At 41.9% G+C, this 27083-nt stretch overlaps 2 protein-coding genes across 4 annotated transcripts; one reads left to right on the top strand and one right to left on the bottom strand.

The window, feature by feature from the left end:
- The first annotated feature begins 462 nt into the window (after positions 1-462).
- On the top strand, positions 463-11975 carry LOC147218426 (uncharacterized). The gene is made up of 12 exons (XM_086173806.1): positions 463-621; positions 2017-2128; positions 3735-3828; positions 4819-4873; positions 7797-7937; positions 8018-8178; positions 8282-8380; positions 9260-9405; positions 9523-9694; positions 9783-9895; positions 9985-10072; positions 10265-11975. The coding sequence occupies exons 1-12, from the start codon at positions 510-512 to the stop codon at positions 10316-10318; spliced, it is 1347 nt and encodes a 448-aa protein (XP_086029932.1). The 5' UTR covers positions 463-509; the 3' UTR covers positions 10319-11975.
- aifm3 (AIF family member 3) lies at positions 10654-27083 on the bottom strand. 3 transcript variants are annotated; one of them, XM_086173804.1, is made up of 20 exons: positions 26774-27083; positions 23399-23672; positions 20991-21204; positions 19836-19945; positions 19638-19747; positions 19500-19544; positions 19299-19395; positions 19092-19204; positions 18826-18912; positions 18591-18682; positions 18376-18506; positions 17672-17787; positions 17467-17538; positions 16625-16688; positions 15398-15474; positions 15205-15322; positions 15020-15118; positions 14768-14843; positions 14178-14282; positions 10654-13268 (listed from the first exon to the last, which is right to left on the bottom strand). In XM_086173804.1, the coding sequence occupies exons 2-20, from the start codon at positions 23427-23429 to the stop codon at positions 13226-13228; spliced, it is 1800 nt and encodes a 599-aa protein (XP_086029930.1). In that variant the 5' UTR covers positions 23430-23672; positions 26774-27083; the 3' UTR covers positions 10654-13225. The 3 variants fall into 3 exon arrangements, with proteins under 3 accessions (XP_086029930.1, XP_086029928.1, XP_086029929.1); XM_086173802.1 differs by having other exon boundaries at positions 15205-15474; XM_086173803.1 differs by lacking the exon at positions 26774-27083 and adding an exon at positions 24708-24770 and having other exon boundaries at positions 15205-15474.

Genomic DNA, 27083 nt, shown 5'->3' with positions numbered 1-27083 from the left:
TACACACTTAACAATTTTAACAAGTAAATGGCCGAACAATGAGTAGCAGTAAATATAGAATACTCAACCCAAGAAAAATAGTGCACCAGAAGTGTACCAGAACTATATAGTTTTTAAATTAGGCCAAGTTTCAACCATATTCAAATATACTTTTTGTTCAAAAAGGTATTTACTGTAGTCTATCTATCTGTCTGTCCGTCCATCCATCTGTCTTTCCAACCAATTTGTCTATCTATCTATCTATCTATCTATCTATCTATCTATCTATCTATCTATCTATCTATCTATCTATCTATCTATCTATCTATCTATCTATCTATCTATCTATCTATCTATCTATGGTCGTGAACTCCTCGGCAGGGTGTAATGAGACCGACTGACCACTCGAGGTCGCGCCCGGCGTGCTTCTTTCTTCCGTGTGCAACACCGAAATCCTTCCCCGGGCGCGGAGCCGCAGAGCCGCCAGGGGAAACGCGTCGAGGCGGTTAATCGCCCCCCTCCTCTGAATCATGTCGGGTCCGAAGCCCCGGTCGGTGGCGAACCCTCTGGAGTCTGCGATAACCACGCCGAGCGAGAGGATCCTGAAAGAATGTCACGGCCTCTATGTCGACAGCGAGAACGGTAAATAATAAACCGCTTGGGTGAAATTTATTAAACAAAAACCCGAAGTTAGTCGGCGCGGCTGTGGGGGGTACGTTAGCCGTAGTGACGGTGCCAAGTTTTTATTCTTTTTCCGGGGCTGCGGTCGGTGTTCATAAAAGTAAAGTAAAACACCGGGCGTGGATTTAGCGGAGAAGACCCCCCCCATCTACCCCCCCGCTTAGCCCACCTCCACCCCCGCCAAGCCCACTTCCACCCCCGCCTAGCCCACCTCCAGCCCCCGGCCGCTTTGACATTGGACACCGGCTCCTCTGGCCGAGGCTGACCGTTGGGGGGGTGGCGTTCGACAGTCGGAATGTAGAGGTGCTCATGACGCTGTCGGTACACTTTTATTACACTAAAGGAAGTGCTAAACATGACATTTTATTTCATGTTTAGTTAAAAAAAATGTACATTTTGGCGCGGACTTGTGTACTCTAGGGCCCTCACGAATGATGGTCGTATCGTCTGGCAGTTATATTTGGAGGGGTGGGTGTTGGGCCCTTCTACTAGCTATGTGTATAGTTTACTGGACCTTTTTTTTTAAATAGTCTTTCCGGTCATAGACAGAACTATTTTTGATTTAATTCCCTTTCTATTAACTCTAGATATGTAACTGTCCCATTGGATTTTAATAATAAACAATCAGTGGTGATCAACCATATCCCCATGATTTGCAAAAACAAGTGACCCTCCCTGTATTCCACACAATGTTAGCATGTGCATGTGTACATTTTGCTGTGTGTGTAGGTGCTGTCCTAAAGTTGCATGTGTCCATTCGCATGTTAAATGAAATCACAGTTATAATATTACCTTCAAAACACTTTTGTATGACTTAGCATATGACAACGTTCTCCAAAAACATGATCATTTAGTTTTATGTACTCTCAAGTACCACCAGTTTTGATTTGCCAGCGCTGCTTGCCTGAGTCACAGAGCTTTAGTCAATCAGAGGGGAACCAGTTCAAAGCGATTGGGAATAAACGTAAAAAATATCATAAAAGTTTGTGGAAAATAGAAATATTTACTTGTATAATTTTGTTCAAAATTACACAATACTCTATAAATGGATTTATCGCCCTGCTATACAGCTTTGACACGTCACTTCACTTTCGGCAAAAAATAGAAGCCATTTTGAAGAATGCTGTTGTTGTCAATTATCCTCAGAATTCAAACCATATTCAGGTCTTGCACCACTCTCACACACACACACACACACACACACACACACACACACACACACACACACACACACACACACACACACACACACACACACACACGCACACACGCACACACACACACTCACACTCATTCACCCACCCACCCAAATACGGTATGTATCCCACTGACCGTTTGTGTACATTGTGTTCTCAGGCCTGGTGAAGATCGCCAGCAGCCTGGGAGTGCGGCTTCTGCCTCCACGGAAAAAGATTGTTGTGATGATCATGGGGAACCACTCGGCTGGGAAGAGCTCCTTCATTAACTGGTAAAGCTGTTTTTTGTCGATCCTCGCAGAGTGCGAGGATCCTCGCACTCTGCTGCATTCTGCGCCTTGTGAACACAGATCAAGAATCAGTCCAAAGTAGACACTTCAGATCACAGTGCACACTCTGTTCATTCATTTTTTGTGAATATTAAATACAAATCAAAGCCAAATACACCTGCATGTTCATGTAATGTAAATGTAAATACCCTCCAAAAATCACCAAATCAGCTCAGGCATGTTTTAAAACACAGCAACCTCATACAAACAGTGAAAACACTGTAATAGGATATTTAGGGGAGTGAGATTCATTACAGTATGACACATTATGAGTATGTATGCGTTTGATGTGTCAAACTAACCATCGAGACAAACTTTAACTGACAATATCGTGCTGCTGTTTGCCTTCTCAGACCGCAGTAAACGTCTGCATCCCTTCAGATTTCCACAATCAAACATCACGGCCAATTAAAGTGTTTCATAACCGAGCTTGCTGCCGCTCTGCGCTGCATTCATGACATCAAGTTAATAACAAATTCTTCTGCAAATTATTTGTTTTTGTACACTTTGAAGACATGAGCTGCATTTTCGCTTGCCTTTTTTGGAATAGTGGAATACTAGCTTAAGTGTGTGAAATTAATTGACAATTAGATTTCATGTGTGACTTGGTTTGCAAGTAAATTATATTTGTGTGTGTTTTCGCACAAAAGATAAAACTGTTTTAGTATATCTCTAGTAGAAATGACTGCAGCCTGCCTGGTCTGTTCATGATTTGTAAACAGGTACCTAATGGCATGCACACATATGTAATAGATAGCCATTGGCTTTAGCTGTGTTTTCTGTTGGGAGAGCGCTTTTCGTGCAGCTCCATGGAGCCCAGCTGCCAATCATGCCAAAGGTCACTGACCTCACAATAAGGAACTTTGTGTTTGGGAGTATGACAGCGTTCCTCCCTAAGAGAAAGTGGTGGTTGTGACCTTTAACATCTAGATAATGTATTCCCAGCTAATGCTGTTAAAATACATTTTACATTTTCATTTTGATAATAGGGGTTACCGTGGGATTGATGCCACAGGGGATGTTATTAATTTAAACTTTTTTTTTTTTACAAATAGAATTCATCAAACCAACTCTCGTACACGCAGACTGTTTCGAATCAGTGTTGTTGATGAACTGCAAAAGAAATTTGCAACAATATGATAATCAGTTTGGGGTGAACAAGTAACTTTACACGGAATATTCTTTGGGAAGCCATTTCACCTAGCTATAGTTGAATCACCGTCAAATGTTCCTTGAAAAAATTTCAACAGTCACTCAATGACACCCTATAGGTTTTTTTTGTAAGAATAAACGTTTTGGATAATTCACATTGACTGTTTCTAAATGTCTAGAAAAAAATAATCAGAGATCATTCCCAAAAATAGAAAAAAAAATGTAATTCATTTAAGAAATATGATTTGCATTTTCTTGCTTTGTTTAATATGATGGACAAATTACTAAAGCATACAGACAGCAATTTTTGAATACGTCTGAGTTGCTTCAAGTCCTTGGAAAACGCAGTGTTAGATTAGAATAGTCCCTGATGCACCTGACATTTGTCTTATTCCAGGTATGTTGAAGAGCACATACAGAAAACAGGCGTTGCCATCGAAACGCAGGGTTTTACATTTATCACAAGCGGCCGTAAAAGAGAATCCTTGACGGTAAGAACTACCGGCTGCTGCCTGTGAGCAAAAAACGGGTGCGATCAAAAAGGCTTATGGAGATTTCATTGGTTTTTGTAGATTCTGACCTGTTTTGAAACGTAATGAAACAACCATACTGTTCCTCTGGTTTTATCACCTGAAAGGGTGTCCGCAGAAATAATCTCGATCCTTATGCACATTCAAAGAGATAATTACATTTTACCTAGAGCTAGATTTACCTAGATTTTACCAAGAGCTGAACTTGGGATATATTCATGGCTCAAGCTGGGGGGCTATAGTCGATATTTCAACTTAAAAACACTTTGAATTCGATTATTTTAAGTTATATGTGACGGACACCTGGATAAGACCAGATGTAAATTTTTTTTTTTTAAACAGCTGTTTATTTACATTTGAACATTGGTCAGGACTCCCTCCCGCTGTTTGGGATGAAGGTGTATTTTCAAGGGAAAACTTTATGAAAACGATATAAACGGCAAGAAAATAACAGCCAAGTTTTAATTCTCAAATTAGATCATCTTTCAACATCAGCACATAAATGAGGTATTTCTCATTTTGCACAATGTTCTGACCAAAAGCTCTGTACAAACAGAGTAAGTGACTTCACATGTTCCTCAAAAAAGGGTACCTGTCTAAACTGGTTATCGTCCCTGCAACACAAGGAATACCCAGTAGAAACACACTATTTGGTGTCTTTGCTAAATTCCGACACGGCTCCTGAGACACTTGACTCTCTGTACGTATCCCGCTGTGATGAAGATGAATAATGTATTTGCGGGTGCGGGATTGCAGGCTGGGGGGGATTAACTGGGATGTATGGGATGGTCTTAAAGCGAGCGCACCGGGGCTGCAGCACAGCCGCTGATGCCGAGACAGAGTCTGCAGCACAAAGAGTGCAGACGTTGGAGAGGGTTGAGGGCTCAGGGAAATCTGGAGAGTAATATTGATCTGGCTCGTTCTCTCATTTTCTCTCTTCCTTTTTCTTAGGGGAATGCAACGTTACATCTCTACCCTCACTTTCGACCACTTCTCGAGTTCAAAGGTAAGTCGTTTTTTACTTGTTCACCGCCTATAAAATAACACATGATGCTGGTGCTGTTCCTGAATTTATTTAGTCACAATGTCAAGGTCTTTGCGAATGCAGACTTTGACCATGCACTTATGTGGCACTTCACACGAGTCATTTATAAATATCTAAAAAAAATATCCAATACATGCCGTCCTTTCAAATAATCCGTTCGCCTCTCGGTGCCTATACAACCGAAATAACACCAGAATGACACTCTTTGCTTATGTCACATGCTAAGTTCTGCACTGCAGCCTTCGCTTCCGGTCTTATCACCTTCGATCCCAATAACGAAAACCTGGAACGCACATGACGGCTGTTGCGGAGCATGCAGGCGGGGGCACGCACGTGTTCTCGTGTGAGTCCTGCTCAATGCCGCGATAGTTACGAAAACATTAAATGGCATTAGTGTAACAGGAACATAGGAATACTGAGCAGGAGATGAATGAAATCATGAGCTGCTGCCAGAGATTGGCTCCTCAGAGGGTTATGGTTGTGCTCCAGGAATATTTTTTCTTTTGGGTGGGGGTGAGCGGGGGGTAATCTAAATGCATATATCTAATTTATTTATTACTGATAACTTCAAGGGTTTGCTTTTTTTTTTTTTTTTTTTTTTAAAGAAAAGTATCTGGTTGTCATGCTATTTAAGTTAATAGGGGATACTGTGATTATCGAAGCTTATGAGTGTCTTTTTGCGATTTTCGCCCCGCGACATTAGCGCGTGATGCCACATCATCACGACATAACCAGTCAAATTTGGGTCAAGCTTGTCCTCGTATTAATCAGACCTGTCACCTTCTCTCCACACGTCGTCACAGCTGAGCCATTTGTATCTGAGATGAAAGAGTGGAGATTTAGGGCACACATAGAAGGAGGGGATCTAATTCATAGCGTATTGTTTGAAGACAATAGTCTGAAGTCCATGCGTCAGTAGTGGTCTGGATCCTCCGGGTGGAGAGGTGGTGGTGGAGAAAGTCTGGGTGTGCCTGCTGTGGGGGCAGTGGCTTTCAGGAGCGGGGGGGGGCGGTAATGTATGTGTACGCACCGATGATGTGTGGAGAATAAGGGTTCACTGGGTGCGGACTGGTGCGCTCACGGTATGGCGTGAGTCACACGCCCCATCGACAGCAGTGCGGTGGAGTCAGGAGGAGCTGCCGAGAAATGTCACAGCCGTTAGAGAGACAAGCGGAGTCGACTCCAGCAGCCGACGGCTCCGCTCCGGCAGGCCCGAGACTCACGGAAAACCGACGCATCCGCTCTGGAATACAAGCAGGCTTGTATTTTAACTTCATCGCCATCTCTGGAAGTACTCCGCATTTGTTTACGTATCACGGCAGTCGAGGATGACTCATCAGAAACACAACCTATATCTTCATGTGGGGGTAGCGGCTGATTATACACTTTGGTTTTCTGTGAGAGATGCTTTGAGATACTTCCTAACATTATTAAGGACGTTGAACTGTTTTGTTTTCATCTCATCAACCTTGTGTCCAGAAATGACGGCTGAATTATTGTTAGTTTTGTAGCTGCGTGTGAATAATATCCTCGTGACATATGTGCACTGTTTTAAGTTTGACCCATTTAGTTCAAGAAGTACTTTTTTTTTTTTTTTTTTTTTCTTTAAGAGTCTTGCAGCCCAATTGCAGCTCTTGCCCTTTTCCTCATGGACGGTTGTCTCCCGTGTTGCCGTCTCAGTTACAGTGCCTCGCAGAAGTTAGCACATATCTGCGAGCTTTGCTCTGGGCTCCCTTCTGTCGCTCCCGTGGGTTTCGATGCACTTTCTATTTAGGAGCATGCTTTGACGCACCCATTTAAAAAAAAAACAAGTCGTATCGTTTTTCCGATTTTTGGACGTCATGGGCAATGCACGCGTGTGTGATCATCCAGAAAACACGGGACCGGCTGTTCCAAAAAAAAAAAAAAAAAAAAGATCCGACCTAAAGCGGCCTGGCGATTTCTCTGTGCACTAATGTAATGCGGCGGAGAGCCACAATCATCCTGTCACGTTTGTGCATCACGCGAAAGGCTCGGAGTGTTGTGAATCTTAAATGTGTGATAGCAGGTTGATATATTGATATTGTGGCCGTTCTGATAGAGGAAACAGAAGGGAATGCTAATATGGCACAGCAGCAGGGGCTTTTGCTCTTTGCTCTTTGCAGCACAAAGATGTGATTTGTCCTGGCTGCAACACCTGCCTCTTCCAATGAAATGGCTCAGTGTGATCCTGTGTGTGTGCGTGCATGTGTGTGTCAGCATGAGTGTGTGTGTGTGTTGGGGTTGGGGGTTTGATTTGTCAATCGTTGGGTTTGTCTCAATAGTCATCCTGTTCTGGGGCTCGTGGCCGGGGGTTATATCCGAAACCTCACAGTGCGTTGCCTCACAGTCGTTCTTCACTGGCTAGCTTTATGTCCCACGCCCCATGCTAAAGCTGCCAGTTGAAGAGCTGTTGTGTGTAACCATGACAACAGACCTCTCCGCAGAGGGGACGGTGGAAAGACTGTGACCTAACCAGTCTTTTAATGTGCGTGAAGTTAAATGTGTGAGGGTGTGGCTGTTTGTTTACTTTGGGGACTTTTTTATAGAATTTAAATTCAAACTACCAATGAATTCTGCCTTTTTTCCAGCATATGTGTTTGCACGCGGATATCGTCATCTAGCCCATTCCAGACATCTTCACAGCTCAGTGCAGATTCATAGAAAATAGAAAATATTGTCAAGTGTCAACGGCGTCCCTCGGGTTTCCGAGTATTGACTCTACTGCAGGTCTCCCGTCACACACAGAGTAGCCATTAAAGGTGACACTGTCCTGCAGGGATTCACCTTGTTTACCAGCTTTTCTTCCCTCCAACATGTCATGACTGAGACACCTTTACACACACGCAGTCTTTGTATATTCTAGGTGTCATGGACTATCTATCTTCCGAGATCTCCACCTCAAAGCAGAAGAAGTTCAGCCTTGTGACATTTGTGGACACGCCAGGTTTGGTGGATGGAGACATGATCTACCCTTTTAATGTCAACAGCGCCATCACCTGGTTGGGTACGTCTACAGCGCCCAAGTTCACGGTCTCCCTATAAGTTATGTGGCGTTTCTATAATGTACGGCGCGCTTCTGTGCAGGAGAGCAGTCCGACTTGATATTTGTGTTCTTTGACCCAATGGGTCAGGCGTTATGCAAACGCACACTCAACATCGTGGAGAACCTGAGTGAGAAGTGCGGCGACAAACTCAAGTTCTACCTCAGTAAGGCGGACGAAGCTGGGAAGGAGACGGACCGACAGGTAAGGGGGTATCAATTTTGGAAAAAATAAAAACAAAAAAAAAAGTGGCACCTGCAGAAATAGTAATAACGGATGCTTGGTGTTTTTTTTTTTTTTTTTGCAGAGAGTGATGATGCAAATTGTCCAGGAACTGTGTCGCCGTCCAGGTCTGAACAAATGTGGCTTCGAAATGCCCACGATATATATTCCAAACCCTCAGAAGGTAAAAACATATTCATTTCTGTTATTTCCGAGCACATTGTTTGCATGACAACCAGAAATGCAGCGATCTGCGTCGTCTCTGTAGGATCTGGCATTACATACCATCAAATTTTATATCTGCGCTTTTGTTTGCAAGAACATTAAAAAAAAATCTGCACAGGAATAAGGGGGAATAAAAAAAAATTAAAATTATTATTTCTGCCTGAAAAGTCAGATTCCAGTCAATCTTCTACACAAAATCACTCATTGATATGCCTTTTTCTATAATTGCACAGTGGCAAGCAGTCCTTTTCCGATGCATTTTAAATACTAGCGGGTATTATTGTATGAAACTGGAAAATGATTTGTATAATCGAGTCCGTTCAGTGAACACCAAGAAGTACACGTTTGTGAAGTCCTTATAATGAGCTTAGTTGTAAAAATACCCAAATCCCCCTGAAAATGGCAAAAGGATCCAAGACTTAATAAATTTCTGGATCAAGATTCATCTCAGGGTCAGATTTTAAAGGCCTCAGGCAACCTTGAGGTGTAACATTAATCATCATAGACTGAGTTCTCGATTCTGCGTCTTGAGGATATTGATGGCCATGGTGGGGGGAAAAAAAAAAAAGGCTTGTGTGAGGTAAAACCCTTCTCCCCTCCCCTTTAGAGGGAGCGGCGAGTTGTAAATTAAGAGCACTGATCAAGCACACTTGACAAGTAGCAGCCCCAGCAATGAATGACTGCTGCGCTAGCTCGTGATCTACAGCCACTACGGGCGGCCCCGTATCTAGCGAACCACACGCGGCTCACCGTTAGAATAGTGAGAATAGCTCGAGATTTCTTTTTTTTTTTCCCCCCCCAGTTGCATTTTTTACACTAACAAGCCTGTCTGGTCTAGCCCAGCCGCTGCGTGAACCAGATCGATAGTGTGTGTCAGACCATTGAGAAGACCATCAGCCAGGCGGTTCAGAAGACATTGGATCAGCTGGAGAAGGATTGTGACTTAATTTGCTCGACCATCAGCAGCAGGCTAGAACAGGACAGGTGAGCTGTGAGTTCTACTCTGCTTTTAAAGCTCCCCAAAATGCAAAAATGACATTTTGAGAGCTTTCCAATATGCCGAACATGCGATCACAAAGTTCTCTTTTTGCCCATTCACAGGGCTGACGGGACTCACAACAGACGCGCATGTCTCCGTTCATTCATCTGTGGCGCTTTTGGGGTGTTCCTTCCCCTCGTCTTTATCCTCAGCTTCATCGTGAACACCGTTTCCAAGGAGCAACTCGACGTCCTGTTGGGGGAGGGGGCGTCTCAAACACTCCTTCTCCTCTCTGTAAGTCATAAACAAACCGTCAGCTGCCGTTCCCATATTTTCAGCGTTTCTAATCCGACTACCCCATCAACATTTCTGTCTTTCTCAGGCAATTGTGATGTTTTTTTGGGATTGGCTACCAGAAGACGGACAAGTTGTGTCTGTGATTGTTTTCGGCGGTTTTTGCTACCTTCTGCTTTTCTTAGCAAAGTACTTCTCACGGTAAGTGCTACACAGTAACTACACGGTAACCGTCGCCGAAAACGTCAGCGCAAATTCTCGGTTAACACCGCGTGTGGCTTTTTCCGCAGCCAAAGGAATAAAACCCTGACCAAGAAGGAAAAGAGGACGATGAAGGAGTACAGCGATTATGTTCGGGACATTGTAAAAACCAAGAAGGTTGGAATATTTCCACTTCTCTTTTTTTTTTTTTTTTCAATTTAAAAGGTTTAAATGGATTAAATACACCCTCCAGCTTTATAGTTCTATATTTTAAAATCTATTAACATTTTTTAGGCAACTTCTGGGGGAATAACTTTGCGTCACAATAAGATTTTCTAAAATCTTACACGGGATATCCCTCCTCTGCAGGGTAAGCTGTACGAAACGTACCTCCAGGAGTGCGCAGCAGAATACGACCTCTGACCCGGCGCAGGCTGGAGACGTCGGACTGAAAGGACTTTGACGGAGCCTGTTCTCTTGAGAAGACGCTAATGCCTGCAGCAATTCGTTTGTCGTCTGCAATGCTAAAGACAATCATCCGCCAGACCATCGGTAGTTTCTGTTTTCAGGAGAGCGGGAAAGACTAGCATCACCCGCAGAGTCAAACCTGACAGTGCCTTTCGGTGTTATTTGATACCAACTTATGACTTAGTCGAATGTGATTGTGGTATCAATATTAGCAGGGTTGTTTACAAATGGGATTATTTTTCTCCTCATTTCCTTGAAAGGTACTTAGCTAATTTTCCAAAAGCGAAACGTTTTTATGTCGTTTTTTTTTTTTTTTTTTTTTTTTTTGTTCCTGCTCTTAACACACTGCCAGGCTCCTGGCCCTCAGCGCACCCGAGTGTTTGAGGTTGTGACTTGACGTTTTTTTTCGCCACCTGTAGTTTCAGGAGAACCATGCTGTGATCATACTTGGGCATTAATGTGAATAATTCAGGTCTTTTGATACCAGCAAGACATAACCCAAGTTTCTATCCTGCCATTAGATGTTTTGTGTGATTGATATCATGTATGTGTGTGTATAGATATATATAAATGTGTGTGTGTGTGTGTGTGTGCGAGAGAGAGTGGTCCTGCCATCATGACATAGTATTAACATAAATGTCAGTTCATGTTTTGATAGTGTTTAAAGTTCATCAGTCAAATCTGACACTGCCATGGATTTTATCCCCAGAGGCCAGATCCGGGTGGATTTAATGTGTTGAATGTGGCACGAGCCGAAAGACACAAATACGTGAACCCGCCCTCGGCCTATTTTAAAACCCAGTGTTGTACTCAGTCCGTTTTATAAATCCATGTCAACCCATGGCATTTTTAAATAAAGCAATATGCTAAAATTAATTGCAAACTTTACCTTGAGCTTGTGATCATGTGACATCAAATAGTATCATATACCTTTACACTGGAAACCTGCTTTATCCCGAATTAGACATGACATCTTACAATAATATCACTTTTATTGGCGTTCTCTATTGTTTCTCTGATGCCAGGCCCTTTGTGTGCACAACAAATGTGCATTGTCATTGCATCACTATGTCCCGTGTTCATTTTCTTTTTTTTAATTGCAATTTCTGCACAGTATTTACAGATCTGGCCTCTGGATGTAGTATAGTGCTTGTACTCCTTATCCTTATTTGTTAATCCATCCAACTCAAAATCTCTGATGACAAGATTTTTTGTAAAATCTTCACCGTTAGTCCAACTTCTTCATATTTGAATGAAGTGTTGTTTTTTTGTATGAGATGCGTGAAATCATAATAAGGGCTGAGTAAAACCCGCAGAACTGGAGCAGATAATGCTATTTTTCTTATAGAGACAAATATAACACACAATATTGTTGTTAGCGTATTCAGTGCACCGTTGGGGGATTTTTATTTTTAATTTATTCATGGGATATTACATCTACAAAGTTGTCAATTGCGGGAATAATTTTTGTCATGTAATTTTCCAATTGCTTTTATTGCTTGAAATCAAAATAATGAATCAAGAAGTGGACTGATTTTCTTAATAATCGGTTCTGAACAGGAATACTAGACTGTTTTTCCTTGATGAATCATTAAAAGATTTTTATACCGACTTTTCCACCACCTGTTTTTTCTTTCCTGGATATTCAAGGCAAAAATGTACAAAGAATTAAGAGAAATTAAGATTATGAAGTTTTCAGTACAGCAGTCAGTGCTTATTGTTGCAAGACTTTTATTTTTAAAGATAAAAAAATGCAATCCAGGTTGCTTTGTAGGAATGACAATACCTTTTTAAAACACTGCGACACGTGTCAGGGATCAAGTATTTTGGGATGTTCAGCGCACCAGGATGCAGATGAGCATCAACTTTTACCCCCGAAGTACATTACAAGCCTGTCTGAATGCCACGGTGAAATAGCAATAACTGGGAATATATTAAAGCGACAAATTCATTTCTGCTTGCAGAAGGTGTCGGTGCCCCCAGGCCATAAACCTCAGTTCCCTGAGTTAGTAACAAAACAACCCTATGAAGGTGACAGCTATCAAAAATAACCACGAGCGCAAACTTTTGCATTCATTTAAAAAGGGTGACATCCATTTGTTAGAAAATATGTGATTTCATTGTGCAGGCATTAGTACAGAATTAAATAAAAAGGAATTTTACTTGTGCGATCTACTAGCAAAGCAACCAGCAGGAAAAAGATTTTATCCTAATAGTTGCAAATCACGATAAATTAAAGCTTGTCTCTTGTGTCTGAGCAGTCAGGGGGCTTCTGTCATTTGTCTTATATAACTTTTGTTTATTGCTTTTATATAAAAAAAAAAAAAAAAAAAAAAATCCTGTTTGGGGGCGCTTGCTTCTAAATTATGTCATGCAGATTCAAGGTTTGTATGCAAGCATACAGTTAAATCTGTTACTCGAATTTGGCTAGAAATTCATCTTCAGTGTATTTTCCTATTTTGTTACAGTGCATTCAGGATTATAGGTATGTACAATGTTATTAGTAGAAAATAATGCCATTGCCCACCCATGGCTTCTTATGAACAAATTCTACAGGTAAATACATCTTGCATCAGCGCAGAGACTTAATCCGATATTGCTTTGTTGTGAAACGTGACAACTTTGATCACGCAAGTCCCACCAGCGCAGTCCAGTCTTTTCAAGGAGTCTCTCGTTGAAGATCCCAAGTTTCGGACTGAGAGACGTCGGACACGGTCCTTGGGTCGTGACCTCAAGCGCGTGTGTGAGTGTGTGTGTGTGTGTGAGTTCTCTGCCACTCAGCGTCTCAGCACAACGACAGTCCCATATCTGAGATGTCCAGTGCACTTTTGGTTCGATCCCCATCGCCGTCCGGCTGGGAAGTCATTGTGAGCCTTTATCGATCAACCACGATATGTCTCCCGTCCTGCAACGCCGAAAGCAGCCGTCAGACTCAACTGTGAATCAACTGTTACCACACTGGACTGGCGAGAGGCGGTAGAGTAAGAGTGAGGCTGCTTTTAACTCACCAAAATCATTTGAATATGACAATAAAAAAATATGAAACACTACAAACTGGATTAATAAATCAACATCCAAAAAAAAAAAATCCAAGTTACCCAACAATAATAATAATAATAAAAATGATAAAAACAACAACAACAATGATAATAATAATAATAATAATAGTAATAATAATCTTTGCCAAACCTTTTAAATCAAGCCGTGGGAGATTTTTTTTTTTTTTTAAGTTAATTGAGTGTCTGTCGAGTTGCATTGAAAAATTATTTTTTGCCACTTGCGTTCTGTCACTTTAACCCGTAGAAAGGCCGCCTTGAAATAAAACCCCTGAGTTTAAAGGTTAATAATAGTAATCAATCATTCACATAAATCTGACACATTTAAAGCACTGTTAATCCTGTAAGAAACATGTGAAAGCACATTTTAAGAATATTATGAAATTATCATTCACTAATAATTATTAGTGAGTGAACTAGTAATTATTTTTCGCTAAAAATACTAAAGCCTTGATATATAAGGTCAGTAATTTGCCAAATACTGCTGCTGAAGTTAATCCTGCTCGGAGTTAACTCAACAAATCATTTCCATCAATCGTATAAGCAAAACACAATTCACATCACTCCTCTGAAAAAGAATAAATCAACTAACTTGGCTTTTGTAATACCTTCCACGTGGTCAAAGTCGTAAGCTTTCCAACCCATGTCATTTTTTTCTTGGCTTTGTTTTGTTCACAGTAAAAGTCAGAAAAAAAACTTTACAGGACATAAAGGCCTTTGTAATCATGACCAGCTTTAAATCTTGGACGGAGACTTACTCCACATCTCGCTTTTTAATCGTCTTTCCGGATCCTAAGACCTCTGCCACTCGGGATACAATGGGATCATAGTTCATGCTGGCAACGGCCACCACCTCCTCTCCCCTATAGACGGAACAGAGAAGGCCATTGGAACACAGTGGAAATGTAAAGCGCAATCATAATATATATTTGTATATATATGTATACAAGGCCATTCCATGGATGGCTGGCAAATTAAAGGATGAATATATTCCTGCAGATGCCTCGGTATATGTATCTGTAAGTATCCTGCAGGGTGAAATTATATGGTTGAATTAAATTAAAATCCATTTGTGCAAATAAGAGAATGAATAGTCGAAGATACCTGTTTTAATTGATACATTGTTGTGGTTTTGTTGTGGATTCAGGCGTCTCAATGCCCTATTTTATTTTTTTGTTTGATTTTTTTTTTTGTTTGTTGCAACGGTTACCAGAAAAAATAGTCAAAATCCAAATATAAATTATCCATGCAGCGTTTTTTTTTTTTAACACAAGAGGCAGCTTTCTCAAAAATAATATAAGAAAATAATGCATGTCGGCGTGTGATGCAGTGACATGATTGTACTTACTTTGTATAAAATGCAACAAATCTCAGTTCATCCAGATCCCCTTGTATGATGACGTCATCAAATCCATCTCCGTAACCTTTAATAGAAAATACGTAAAAACAACTCAGAAAACTTATATATAAATATACAAATTATCTAAATTTTCATCACTTTACAGAATTGAATATGATACTGGATACCACAAAAAAAAAATTCTTCCACGTCCTTTGAGTTAGGAAAGGAAGTAACCAGGTCACAGAAACACCAACATACCTGCGTAGCGTATGGTCTTTCCAAACATGGCCGACCAAAAGTAAGGCACAGTTTTGATCTCGGTGAATCTGCCCATCATGCTGAGAGCGGCTATTCTTCCTGTCGAGACATTTGAACGCGTCAAACATGCCTACGACCCACCCAACCCACGCCCGACCCCCCCGAAAGAGTGTCAACCCACTCACCGTGGACATGAGCCATTTGCCAGTGAGGGATGTTCACCTTCTTATTATTGCGCAGCGGAAATGGAAACATCGCCACGTCTCCTCCGGCAAACACCCCATCCACATTGGTCTGCATCATCTGAGAGAGGTTTGGAAGAATCACAAGAAAAGAAATCTCGCAGCCCGGCAGCTGCAGACGCCTTTCGGAGAATACCTTGTTCACCGTAACGAAGCCCTTGGAGTCCACGTGGATTCCGCTCTGCCTCAAGAAACCCGTTGCGGGAACACGGCCTGCAGACGGAGAACCAGCAGAGTCTACAGGTGTTCGCCACTTTATAACAGATACACATAAATTAATGTGATAAGTTGTTGCGTTTAAATATAAATTATACTATATGATATACATATAAGTATAAATACAGAGCTGTCATTAAGTAATGCTTTTACAAAGTGACAAATGTATGAAATTACATTTATGTGATGCGTGATTGAATTTAACGACGCAGCCACCAGGCTATAATTTAAGTTTCTCCATAAAAGGAGGGAAAAAATTCGAACACATGAAACACATGCAGATTCTTTTTTTAATGTGAACTGTAAAATAATGAAAGTAAAATACAGGCAGCAATTTAAAACTTTTTTTTTTTCACTTTAGAATATCTATAATATCTGATGTGATGGATATCCAATGGATATCTAGGAAAGTGAGAGGATGGATTGTTTGAAAAATATTGTTCCAATTATGAAATTATCTTAAAAATTGCACTATTCTGTAAATAATCATATGCTAGTTTTACTCTGCAAGTGCATTATTACATAAATCCCTGATCAATGTCACCAAGACACATTCATTTGTAAAAGATGTTTAAATCCATATCCTACTAATGATGATAAGTAATTGATCTGTTACCAATGGTGACTTAATTACACAAAATTAATTGATCAATGTATCGATCGAGTCAGTCAAAGGCAAAGTCATTGTCATTCCTGCAAGCAGTATTATTGCCATTTTCATTTCATTTTGCCTGTGCGGTTAAAAATCTTGCGATGTAGGAGAGGCATTTGACCTCTTGGCGGCACTGCAGGAAAAATCAAGGGATTCCTGGAAGGGTGAGCATTTCCACAAATCCTTTGTGTGATAAAATGATTCACAAGGGAGGAACGCCTGAAGAATGGCCAAACACCAGCAGCTGAGTTGATAATAACAAATACATTTTTTTGCAGCCATTGGTGTCGAACCACAGGCTCATAAAGAGGTAGATAATCTGGGTTAAAATCAAGATATCCAATAATTTCCCCAAAACAACGTGAGAAAGTTGACGAGGGATCGCAGATGCTCACTCGCCTCAATCCGAAGTGGCTGGATCCATAGTTTGGGAATGAAAATGATGAAAAGAAAGCGCATGATTAAATAATTTTTTTAAAAAGCAGGTGGCATCACCTGCTCCGATGACACACACATCGGCTCGCAGGATTTTCCCGCTCTTCAGGACCACCTCCTTTAGCTGCGTCACCCAAAAACAGCAGAAGAAAAAAAAAAAGTTCAGTGGGATTTATGTTACCACAAACACAGCTACACTTGTAATTAACCTGACTCAAATTGTATTCTTTTAAAAAAAAACTCAAATAAATAGAAATAAATGATGCCACAGAGCAATTTGCATACTGTTGAAATACAAGGGTCCTATTTCTAGGCGAACAAATTAGCATTAGCTAATACCGAGCTATCACATATTATTTTATTTTTTATGTATATATATATAAATATATATAATATCATATATTTTTGAAGATAATTTTTCATTTATTTATCTTACACATTCATTTTTTTATAATTTATTTTTGTATTTATTGCTGATGAAAAATACATTTAATTCTTTCGGGCAGTGAGATTAGCCTCTTTTTATCACTCTGTAAGTTAGTAGAGTCAAATAATTGACGAGAAGTAAATTTATAAACTTTTTTTAAAGAATTTTCACCATGGGGATCAATAAAGTTTATCTTATCTTTTTACAGGGTTAATGCTGTCGGGGGTGCAGTAAGGGATATTAAAAACCTTAAAAGCAGTTTGATTTTTTGATTATCTAATATGTGTTAACGGCACCTCTGGGTTTTGCCAGAAACATAACAATAATGCAAAAAAAAACACAAAGACCTTAAAAATCCTTGACCCGCATGAACTACAGACGCCGCGGCTTCGTGTTTCTGGTTGTATATTTTGCTCATCTCCGTCACAGTCTTACTGAGTGTGAAGTCATGCTGTTTCTCTCACTTTCTGAATACCTGTCCATGATGGCCTATCATCTCTGACACCTCATTCATCATGTAGAACTTCACTCTGTTTGCTTCAAATAGCTGTGAAGACAACACACACATCCACACACACATCGTTACACCCGTCACCTTGCAGCGCTGACGACACTCTCCCCTGTGTGTCTTCCTTCTCGTGGACCCGTCAGGATCTGCATTTCTGGACGCTCTTACGTACCTTCATTATGGCTTTCCCTACTTTCTCCCCGAGAGCTTTTTTGAAAGGGACAGACTCGACCCCGATGATGGACACGGAGTGGGCCTTGTCTGTCAGAGCTGCCGCCACCTCCATCCCTGCACACAGGCAGACCGTCAGAGCTGGCACTCATCCATCCATCCATCTACCTCAAGCGTACATATCTATCTATCTATCTATCTATCTATCTATCTATCTATCTATCTATCTATCTATCTATCTATCTATCTATCCATCTATCCATCTATCTGTCTATCTTCTGAATTACCTAGCTATCATCCATCTATCCATCCATCCATCCATCTATTCACTCTCTCATCCTTCCAATATTGATCAATCACTTATTCACCATTCATCCTCCCATCATCCCCCTATCATCCCTCTATCTATCTATCTATCTATCTATCTATCTATCTATCTATCTATCTATCTATCTATCTATCCATCTATCCATCCATCCATCCATCCATCTATCCATCCATCAATCCATCCATCATCCATCCACCCGCCCACCTACCTAGCAATAAACCATCATCCATCCATCTATCCATCTATCTATCTATCTATCCATCCATCTATTCATCCATCCATCCAGTCCAACTCTGTATCAAGGTAATCTACATGCATTTCTTCCTTGCATTATCACATGAGCACAACATGAAAATAAACATGTATCTTTTTCTCACCAACAAAAGACGTTCCCACAATGACGGCGTTCTTGTTGTTCACCAGCCTTGCGATGCTGTTGGCGTCCTCGGGTGTCCGCAAGTGAAACACATTCCTGACGTCCTTCCCCTTGTAGTTCAGAGCTTTGGGTCTTTCAAAGCAAAAAAAAAAATAAAAATCAATGATCCATATTTTTTTTTAATGATAGAGGGAAAAGGAAAGCATATTTTCTCACTTGTTTCCTGTGGCAATAAACAGCTTCCTATATTCCATCCTCAAGCCGTCCTCAAATGTCACAGATCGTGTTTTTATATCGACTGCCACGGCCTGGAGAGAACGTGAAACGGTCGTGAAACTCGCCAAAATGGCAGAATAAAAGTGAAAAATCCAGGCAGAAAAAAAAAGAAATCAGTGCTATTTATCATAATTTAACTCATCTTATCCTCATATTAGACAACTGCCTGCGTCACCTCTTTTTCCGTGAACAGTTCAATGTCGTGGTCCTGCAGGAAGTCCAAGGAGCGCAACCTCAGCTGCTCCGCTGTGCTATCGAGAGACTGCAGAGCCACGCGTTAGTGCTGAAGTCAGATCGGGTAAATAATCCAGAACGCGAAATTGGGTTTCGGGACAACTTCTACATGCGTGCTCACTTTTGCACGAGTTTACCCTGTGCTCTATCTGTGTTTTTTTTTTTTGTTTGTTTGTTTTTTTACGTGATGGGTCTCTGTGTACAAACCTTACTCAGTTTAGGCCTGTCGTACGGCGGGTGCCTGTCCATGGTGCACATGACGATGCGGTCGGTGAAGCCCTCCTGCCTCAGCGTCTCCGCACACACCAGACCCGCTGGGCCTGCGAGCACAACGGCCACGCACGACTAAATATGACTTCGAAGATCGAGATCAGGTCCTTAAAAATCGCGCGAGTGAGACGATCCCGCACTGACCTGAGCCGATAATGAGCACGTGACTGAACCCTGTGCTGGAGTTAATGACGGCCGAACATCGGGCCATGGGTTTTGACCTTTTCTGCGACTGAAGAGCCTGGAAATGTTTGAAAGGTCTCGCGACAATCAGGTTTTTTTTTTTCTCCGTTTGCTCTTCGCCAAATACTCCTCACATTCTTGTGCCTTTTTATTGTCGATTACCTGCTTGTTTGCGCGAATGATGACCTTGTCCTTTTCCACTCTGACCTGGAGTAAACAAACGTGAGCGATGTTTAACTTTTTTTCTTTGGATCGGCATATAAAGGCGCGGCAAGTCGCCGAATGTTTCAAAGGGACAACCTGGAAGGTCGGGAGGCTGTCCAGCCCGGGGAAATCCTCGATGTCGCCCGTTGCGATGTTGAAACACGCGCCGTGCCAGGGACAGCGCACGTGCCCTTTTGACAAAACACCTGAAATAACAGAGGTGACATTTAGCACTTAAATGCAACATATATCTCAGGTGAGGTTTCAAACTGTAATGGGAAACACGTGGCTGACCTTTGACCAGGGGTGCTCCATAGTGCGGACACTTGTGGCCCATGGCTGAGAACTCGCCGTGCTCCTTGATCAGCAAAGCTCTGCCGCTGCCCAAATCCACTTCGCGCATCCTTTGAATCACAAAGACATGTCTGCTCGGCGTATTTCACGTAACACCAACATTTGCGTATTCTAAACGTGGGCTGATCAGAGACATATAAGCCTGTAAACCAGCCTATAGGAGTGAGCCTCGAGGGGAGCCTGCAGATGACAGATGTCCCTGAATCTCGCCAGAACATCAGGGTTCCTCCTCAGACATATTTCTTTCCTTGCTACTTTCTATAGAGAAGCTTTTTTGGAAATCATATCGAATTCAACTTTAGATGAACTTTGAAGGTGTATCCTTTACGACTAGCCCTTCAGGTAACTTCACATAGCCGTGCTTTGACACGTGGACTGAATGTTTCCAGTCAGCTGCTTCACTGATTCACTAAAACACTGAATCACTGATTCAGAGAATCATGGAATCATGGAATCACTGATTCATTGATTCAAAGCTTCCAAAGCATATTCCTTTCAACTAGTCTTTCAGCTAATTTCACATAGCAATGCTTTGACATGTGGACCGAATGTTTCCAGTCAGCTGCTTCACTGATTCACTAAATCACTGAATCACTGAATCACTGATTCACAGAATCATGGAATCACTGATTCAAAGCTTCATATGCATATACTTTACAAGTAGTCTTTCAGCTAATTTGACATAGCCGTGCTTTGACACATGGACTGAATGTTTCCAGTCAGCTGCTTTGCTGATTCACTAAATCACTGATTCACTGATTCATTGATTCAATGCTTCCAAAGCATAAGAAGAAGAAAAAGAGCAACTTTATTTATCCCGAAGGAAATTGTTGTGGCAGAGTTTCAAGTAGAACATAACATACACTTTACAACTAGTCTTTCAGCTAATTTCACATAACTATGCTTTGACACGTGCATTGAACATTTCCAGTTTGCTAATTCACTGATTCAAAGCTTTGAAGTAGGAAATTAGTTCATCATATTTTCCCGCATCAGTGTGAAACCGTTCATGGATGGCTTCGTTGCTGTGTTTCCCACGCCGACCCAAACATGATGGATAACAAAGGAAGGCGTGTGGAGAAAAAGGACACTTACTGTCCATTTTCCAGATCTTTAACATGACAGACAGAGGCCTCCACGTAGTCGCGGGGTTTGTTGTAGGCGGGTAGCGGGGTGGAGTCGTCATCTGAGCCGTGCCCCAGGGCCCCGTTGGGTCTGCAGTCGGCGAAGGGACTGGCTTTACCGTTAGGCGACAGTCCATCCGCCTCTTTCTCTTTTTCCAGGAGGGAGAGCTCCACTTTGACTTCAACTGCACAACACAGACACCTTTTTTTTAGAAAATGCACACCGGCACAGTCGAAAAGGGTCAGACGTCATTCAAAACAGCCGGGATGCGTGAAAACACTTTAGCAGCTTCGACATACCGTTAAACACTAACTTGTGTCTTCTTAGCAGCAGCTGAGAGACCAAATCTTATCTGATGTAAAGGACGCTTATAAGAAATAAATTGAATCAATCTCTTTGTCCTAATAGGCTTTCTCAGGCTAAACAAATGATTCCAAGAGTATTTAGATATTGCGGAGAATTCCCTATCAATAATGCACTTTTCACAAATGAGCCGGAACAATAACTGACTGGCGTATTTTCACTTCACATCTTTCATTTAGGAAAACTTGTAGCAAATGCTCAGTAAGTGGCATTTTTTTAATTTATTTTATTTTATTTTATTTATTTTAATCTCTATCTTTCAGCATTTTCTTTGACGATGCACAGCTGTTTGCATTCATATTTTCAAGCATCAAGAGATGGTTGCACAACCTCCTGTTTCACTGCGGCGGGCTTTATCTGTTCAGCTGGAAAAATGTGCTGATCGTCCGGTTCTTACACACTTAATCTGGCTGGAATTTTCTCCCGCTGTGCGGGCCTTAATTAAAATCAATGGAAAATCATAATAGTGAGTGCAATTGCGAGTTGAAGGGAATCTCTGGACGCCACTGCAATGACGACTAATAATGAAACATCACCACACGGAGGCTGATGTTTGACACAGATTAAGAAAAATATCTAATTTATATTGGAATGTATTATATCTGTCTTGCTATTGCAAAGATTTTCAATTAAAATATTTTTTGGACATTCTACAAACTAGTTCACCAGTGTAAAAATCATGTATACATTCTTGCTACGTAATTTAAAGTATATTCCCTCCACTGCGTGCAGACTATTCATTTTTAAATTCCCCAAATTCCCCTTCTCTCCATAAAGATGGATCAGGAGGAACAGCATGCCAGTGTCACCTGCAGGACTGCAGCACTTTTGTGCGCTAATCTCATGAGGCTAGAGATACAAACACTCAAATGGATAAATACTGTGTCAGATTTCCATATGCATATGTAGGCCTCTGAATCGCGGTGCGGCGGAGAGCATTAAAATTCCTCCCTCTCAAAAACACTGTGGTGCAAACAGAGGAGGCTGGATGTGAAGGGTCGCGGATAACAGGATTTGGAGGCGGCAGGTACGTTTGGAAAGAAACACACAGGCCTAAATATATCTTAATAAATCCCACACTTAATTTCCATCCAGTAAAAGGCTGGCTGTATGTATCAAATCACCAGAGTTGTCACTAAATGCATTGTTGACATTTTCAAACCCTTCTTGGTAAGAAAGATATGGTTTGTGTTGACTTTGTTAAACCCTCGGGGGAAACAATAAATCAAAATTGCACGATCGCTGTCATCTCATCAAGAGTCTGATCTTCCCCGGAGATCCTACTTCAGCTTTGAAAGCAAGAGTTAAACAAAAACGTTCGATTTTGCACGATGCGTCGCATAACTATCTAACATGAGGTAAGGATGATGAACGTGTGCGGCTTCTTTACTGTCGTTGAATCTGATTTTTGCTTGTACACGCATTCTGAAGAAATGGCTCATCTACTGGGAATTGCCCTTTTAGAGTCTACATGCTCCAGACTACGCCTTGTGTATTATATATATGTATATATATACATACATACATGTATATAGACATATATATACTGTATATATACACACATACATACACACATGCATATATATATATATATATATATTTTAATAGTATATCTCTCTGTGGTATCTGTAGTAATATTAATATTAATTAATATTAATATATTAATATATATATATATATAATATTAATATATTAATATATTAATATATATATACATATACATATATATACATATACATATATATGTATATATACACACACACACACATATATACATATATATATATATATATATATCTTCTTCTTCTTCTTCTTTCAGCTTTATATATGTATATATTGGATCTGTACTTCATACAGCAAGAATTGGTATCAACACATGCTAATCAATCTGAAATAACTATGTCCATTTTTGCATTCACCTGTAAAAACTCCATTTGTATGACTGTAAACGTGTTGTTTCATGCTGTTTTTTTTTTTTGTTTTCTTGGCAGATAGGTGAGGCAGTGATGGTTTACCTGGTTTGGGCTTGGAAAAGCATCCTCCCATCGTGGGCCGGGATTTGGGGGTGGGGTGGGGTCGGGTGGGGGACACACCGAGGGTGAGGGAGGGACGGGAGGAAGTGGGGACGGGAGGGACGGGAGGGTCGGGAGGGTCGTGAGGGGTCCAGGGGTCACGGTCAGATCCTCGGGTCGGGTTGCGTCATCAGCAGGTAACGGTAACGCAGAGCTGGGGGTGGGAGAACCTGCAGGTCCGGGCTGGCCATCGCACACGTCAACTCCTCTGCATGACCTGTGTGAATGGGAGCACAGTGTCAAAATCCACACACACAAAATAAAAATATTAAAAAAAAAAAAATGTTTAAAAAAAAAAAAAAAAAATCAGATCTTAGCAATAAAAATGATTTTATATAATTTGAAATAATACAAAATCATTTTTATTCAATAATATTGTCATCTGGTCTAAACAATGCAATTTTTTTAATTAATTAATAAAATTAACATGGCGTAGCCTGCTACCATAATGTTACCAAGAATTTTTTTTTTGTAAGAATAAATGTTTCCAATTTTCGTCATTGATTATAGAAAAAATGTGAATCACGGACTAAGATTGTGTTTTTGAAAAAAAACACAGCATCTTCAGATTGAAGCCCAAATCAATGAGCTTATTCCTACACAACCCTATGGTTCTTCCGCCTGGGGTGCTATTTTACAAACGCATGTACTTTGGATGGAAAGATTGTGGAAATGTGTTTATAGTCCAGTGACCACAGGTACAGTTATATTGATCATTCTGAAATACATCTCCAGTCAAATAAAAGGCCATAAAAACACCTTTTTAGATCAAGCAAAGGCCGGTTACAGAAAGGCTGTTTCGGAAATCCGAAAGCAGGGGGTCGTCGCCGTTTTAAATTTCCCAGGTGATTTCTGATCGATGGCAGAGCGCGTTCGGTCTTAATGGACTGTGGTCTCCGTGCCGACTGCAGAGCCCCCACCGGCCCGGTTGACCCGCAGAGGAAAAGCAAGCCCCCGAATGTCGATAGTGTGCCTTTGCAGCTTTGTAAAAGGGGAGCAATAATGATAATTGGGAACATTTCCACACACATTCATCACCTTTGTTAATGAATATTGCATGGTAAACTGTTAAATATTAACCCGCGCTCCAGCACCTATTAACTTTCTTGTCACACTGCTCTTTAAAGGGGAAAAAAGGGGGCCTCTTGAGTTTCAATCCTCCTCCCTTAACCCCCCCACCCCCCTGTTTTGTTGCCACGTTGCCGTTGCATTTCCACCCGCCGTGGTATTTCTCCCACACGTACACTCGTACCTCAGGATGGCGTCGGCTCCTGTCAATCCGAGAGGACACAAACGGCAGGTGGGTCGGCGTCCCTCTTTCGGGGTAAAAAACTGTTTGGTATTCCGAGCACATCTTAATATCCCCCCCCCCCCTTGCCCTCCCTCTGCTCAGACTCCCAAACACCCAAAAAAAAGGGACCTGTGCGGTGTTGAATGGAGCCCTGCTCGGTAAAAAGTTCCAGTGAATGGATGGGAAGTGGAAAGATCGTGTCACTCGGCTCCGCCAGTTAAGAAAGACGTGTCGGATCTGAACTTTGTTCGTTTGCCGGGGCGGAAAAAAAAAACATGCCGGCTCCCCAGATCATCCAACGCAGGCTTTTACGCGACTTTACGTTATATCACAGTTTTTCAAGATCGGGCTGTTTGCCGCCTGACGATGTTTGCCGGAACGTCGGACGATATCTCAATCCCCGCTGATCTCCGCCAACTGAGAATCCCCATCTCACCGTTTTGGTACGTAATTCCAATTTCTCCACATTTCCTTCCCGAGAACAGCCAGGGGTTCTTACCCTGTTTCTTTTTTTATCCCAGAGACTTACATTTCAGGTCATTTCCAACCGGAGAGGCCGTTCGACAATCGTTCGGCCTCCCGTGTCGACAAGTCCCTCTCGACAAACCGGCTGGCGGAAAAAAAAAAAAAAAAATGGGAGGGGAGGCGTTGGGGGAGCCGCCGCTTTCTCTTGGACACCGAGCGAACTCAAAAGATATTTTGTGCAAAGAGTAAAGTAGGTTAAGCAGATTTGGTCCTCACGACATATGACGCAGAACGCGGTCGCTCGCTGTTGGGCCCGTCCCCAAGCAGTGCTAGTAATCCTGCCCGCAAACAAGCTGTCAGTTTCACTCACTTCTCTACAAATAATACCGGTTACAGGAATGTCGGTTGGCGGGTGGCGGGGGGCTACCGAGAGTCGTTCGTAGCGACCCTTCAACTGGAAAAACCGTCAAGCGGTGCGGAGGTGGCATCCATCCCGGCAAAGGTGAAACTTTGCTAAAGAGGTGCTCGAGTTCTGCGAAAACAGAACAAAATAAGCGTGAATTCCCTTTCAGGTATTTCTCAGCTTGCGACGGTAAAAGACCCGACGCCCGGAAAAAAAGGTGAGTTACAGGTGCGACAACTCTGTTCCATAAAGAGTTTTTTTTTTCAGAATTTAGTTTTCTTCACACACACACACACACACACACACACGCTCTCGGCACGCCATTATTGATTACAGCTTTCTGACGGGCGAGCTGATAACAAGACGAGTCACAAGCGCACCTCTCGCTCCGCATTTTGACCACGCCTCTCTCCACACAGTCCACGTTGTCGTTCGTGTTGTGAAACGTGAGATAAGCCCGAAGAATTGTCTACCCGCCCCCCGGTTGCGTAAACCTGCTATCTAGTTTGTCTACCCCTAGGTTATAATGGATTTATTAATTTGTTTTTCTCCTTTCAACTCAATTTGTGTCCATCGGACTCGTGTTTTTGGAAAGCGAAGGCGATTCTCGTGTTTACGGGGAAACTAATGTGCCATGTGCTCCGGGCGCCGATGAAGCAATCCATGGTTTTCAAAAAGAGAAGAACGGCGTCACACGCGATCGATCACTCGTCCAGATTAAAAAGAAAATATTGGTCTAAACTAAATTCTTCAGAAAAGGTGATTTGCATCCTCTCCCCTCCGCTTTGACCGATGACCTCTCCATGATGTCATGGAAAAACAAGGGCCGTGCTTCATAGAGGGGGTACGTCGGTCGCTACAGGAGGGAGTTGGGCTTCAAGACAAGTTTCGCGGTGTGCACTCACACACACACACACACACAAACACACACATATGCACATCAGTTGCTATCAAAAACAGTGAAGTCGAGTCACAGATGTTGATTTCTGTTTTACAACATTCTTTAGATATCTTCCTCAAAGGTTCTTAAAATGAAGTTGACTTCACTAAATTTTTTCTTTTTTTAAATAATCCACCGTCAGACTTGAACCGAAGTTGTGGCTGAACCCCCTCCCCCATACGGTTATTAAAAAAAAAAAAATGAACTGAATCACCTTACCGGATCGGCCAGTGCGCATGGAGCAGGTTCAGCGAGATCCCCTGGAACCCCCGCGGTCCTCAGCTCTTCCCCTGCAGAGCGCCGTAGGATATCAGCACATCTCCTCACAAATCCCTCTGTGGGAGCACTTCTTTCCTCTGGAGTATCCCAAGTACTCTCCTGAGCTCTCCTATTTTTTGTTTTTCCGTCTAAATGCAGAAGGCTCCGGCGTGAGTGAGTGAGTGAGCGCGTGTGTGTGTGTGTGTGTGTGTGTGTGTGTGTGTGAGCACCCCCTCTCCAGCAGCAGATGGAGGCGACCAGTTGAGGGAGT

Source organism: Fistularia commersonii, chromosome 26, assembly GCF_037954325.1.
Source record: "Fistularia commersonii isolate RoL2024-O1a breed Wild chromosome 26, RoL_Fcom_v1.0, whole genome shotgun sequence".
Classification (NCBI taxonomy): domain Eukaryota; kingdom Metazoa; phylum Chordata; class Actinopteri; order Syngnathiformes; family Fistulariidae; genus Fistularia; species Fistularia commersonii.
The sequence above is the reverse complement of the archived record's forward strand: the minus strand, read 5'-3'. Positions and strand labels throughout refer to the sequence as shown.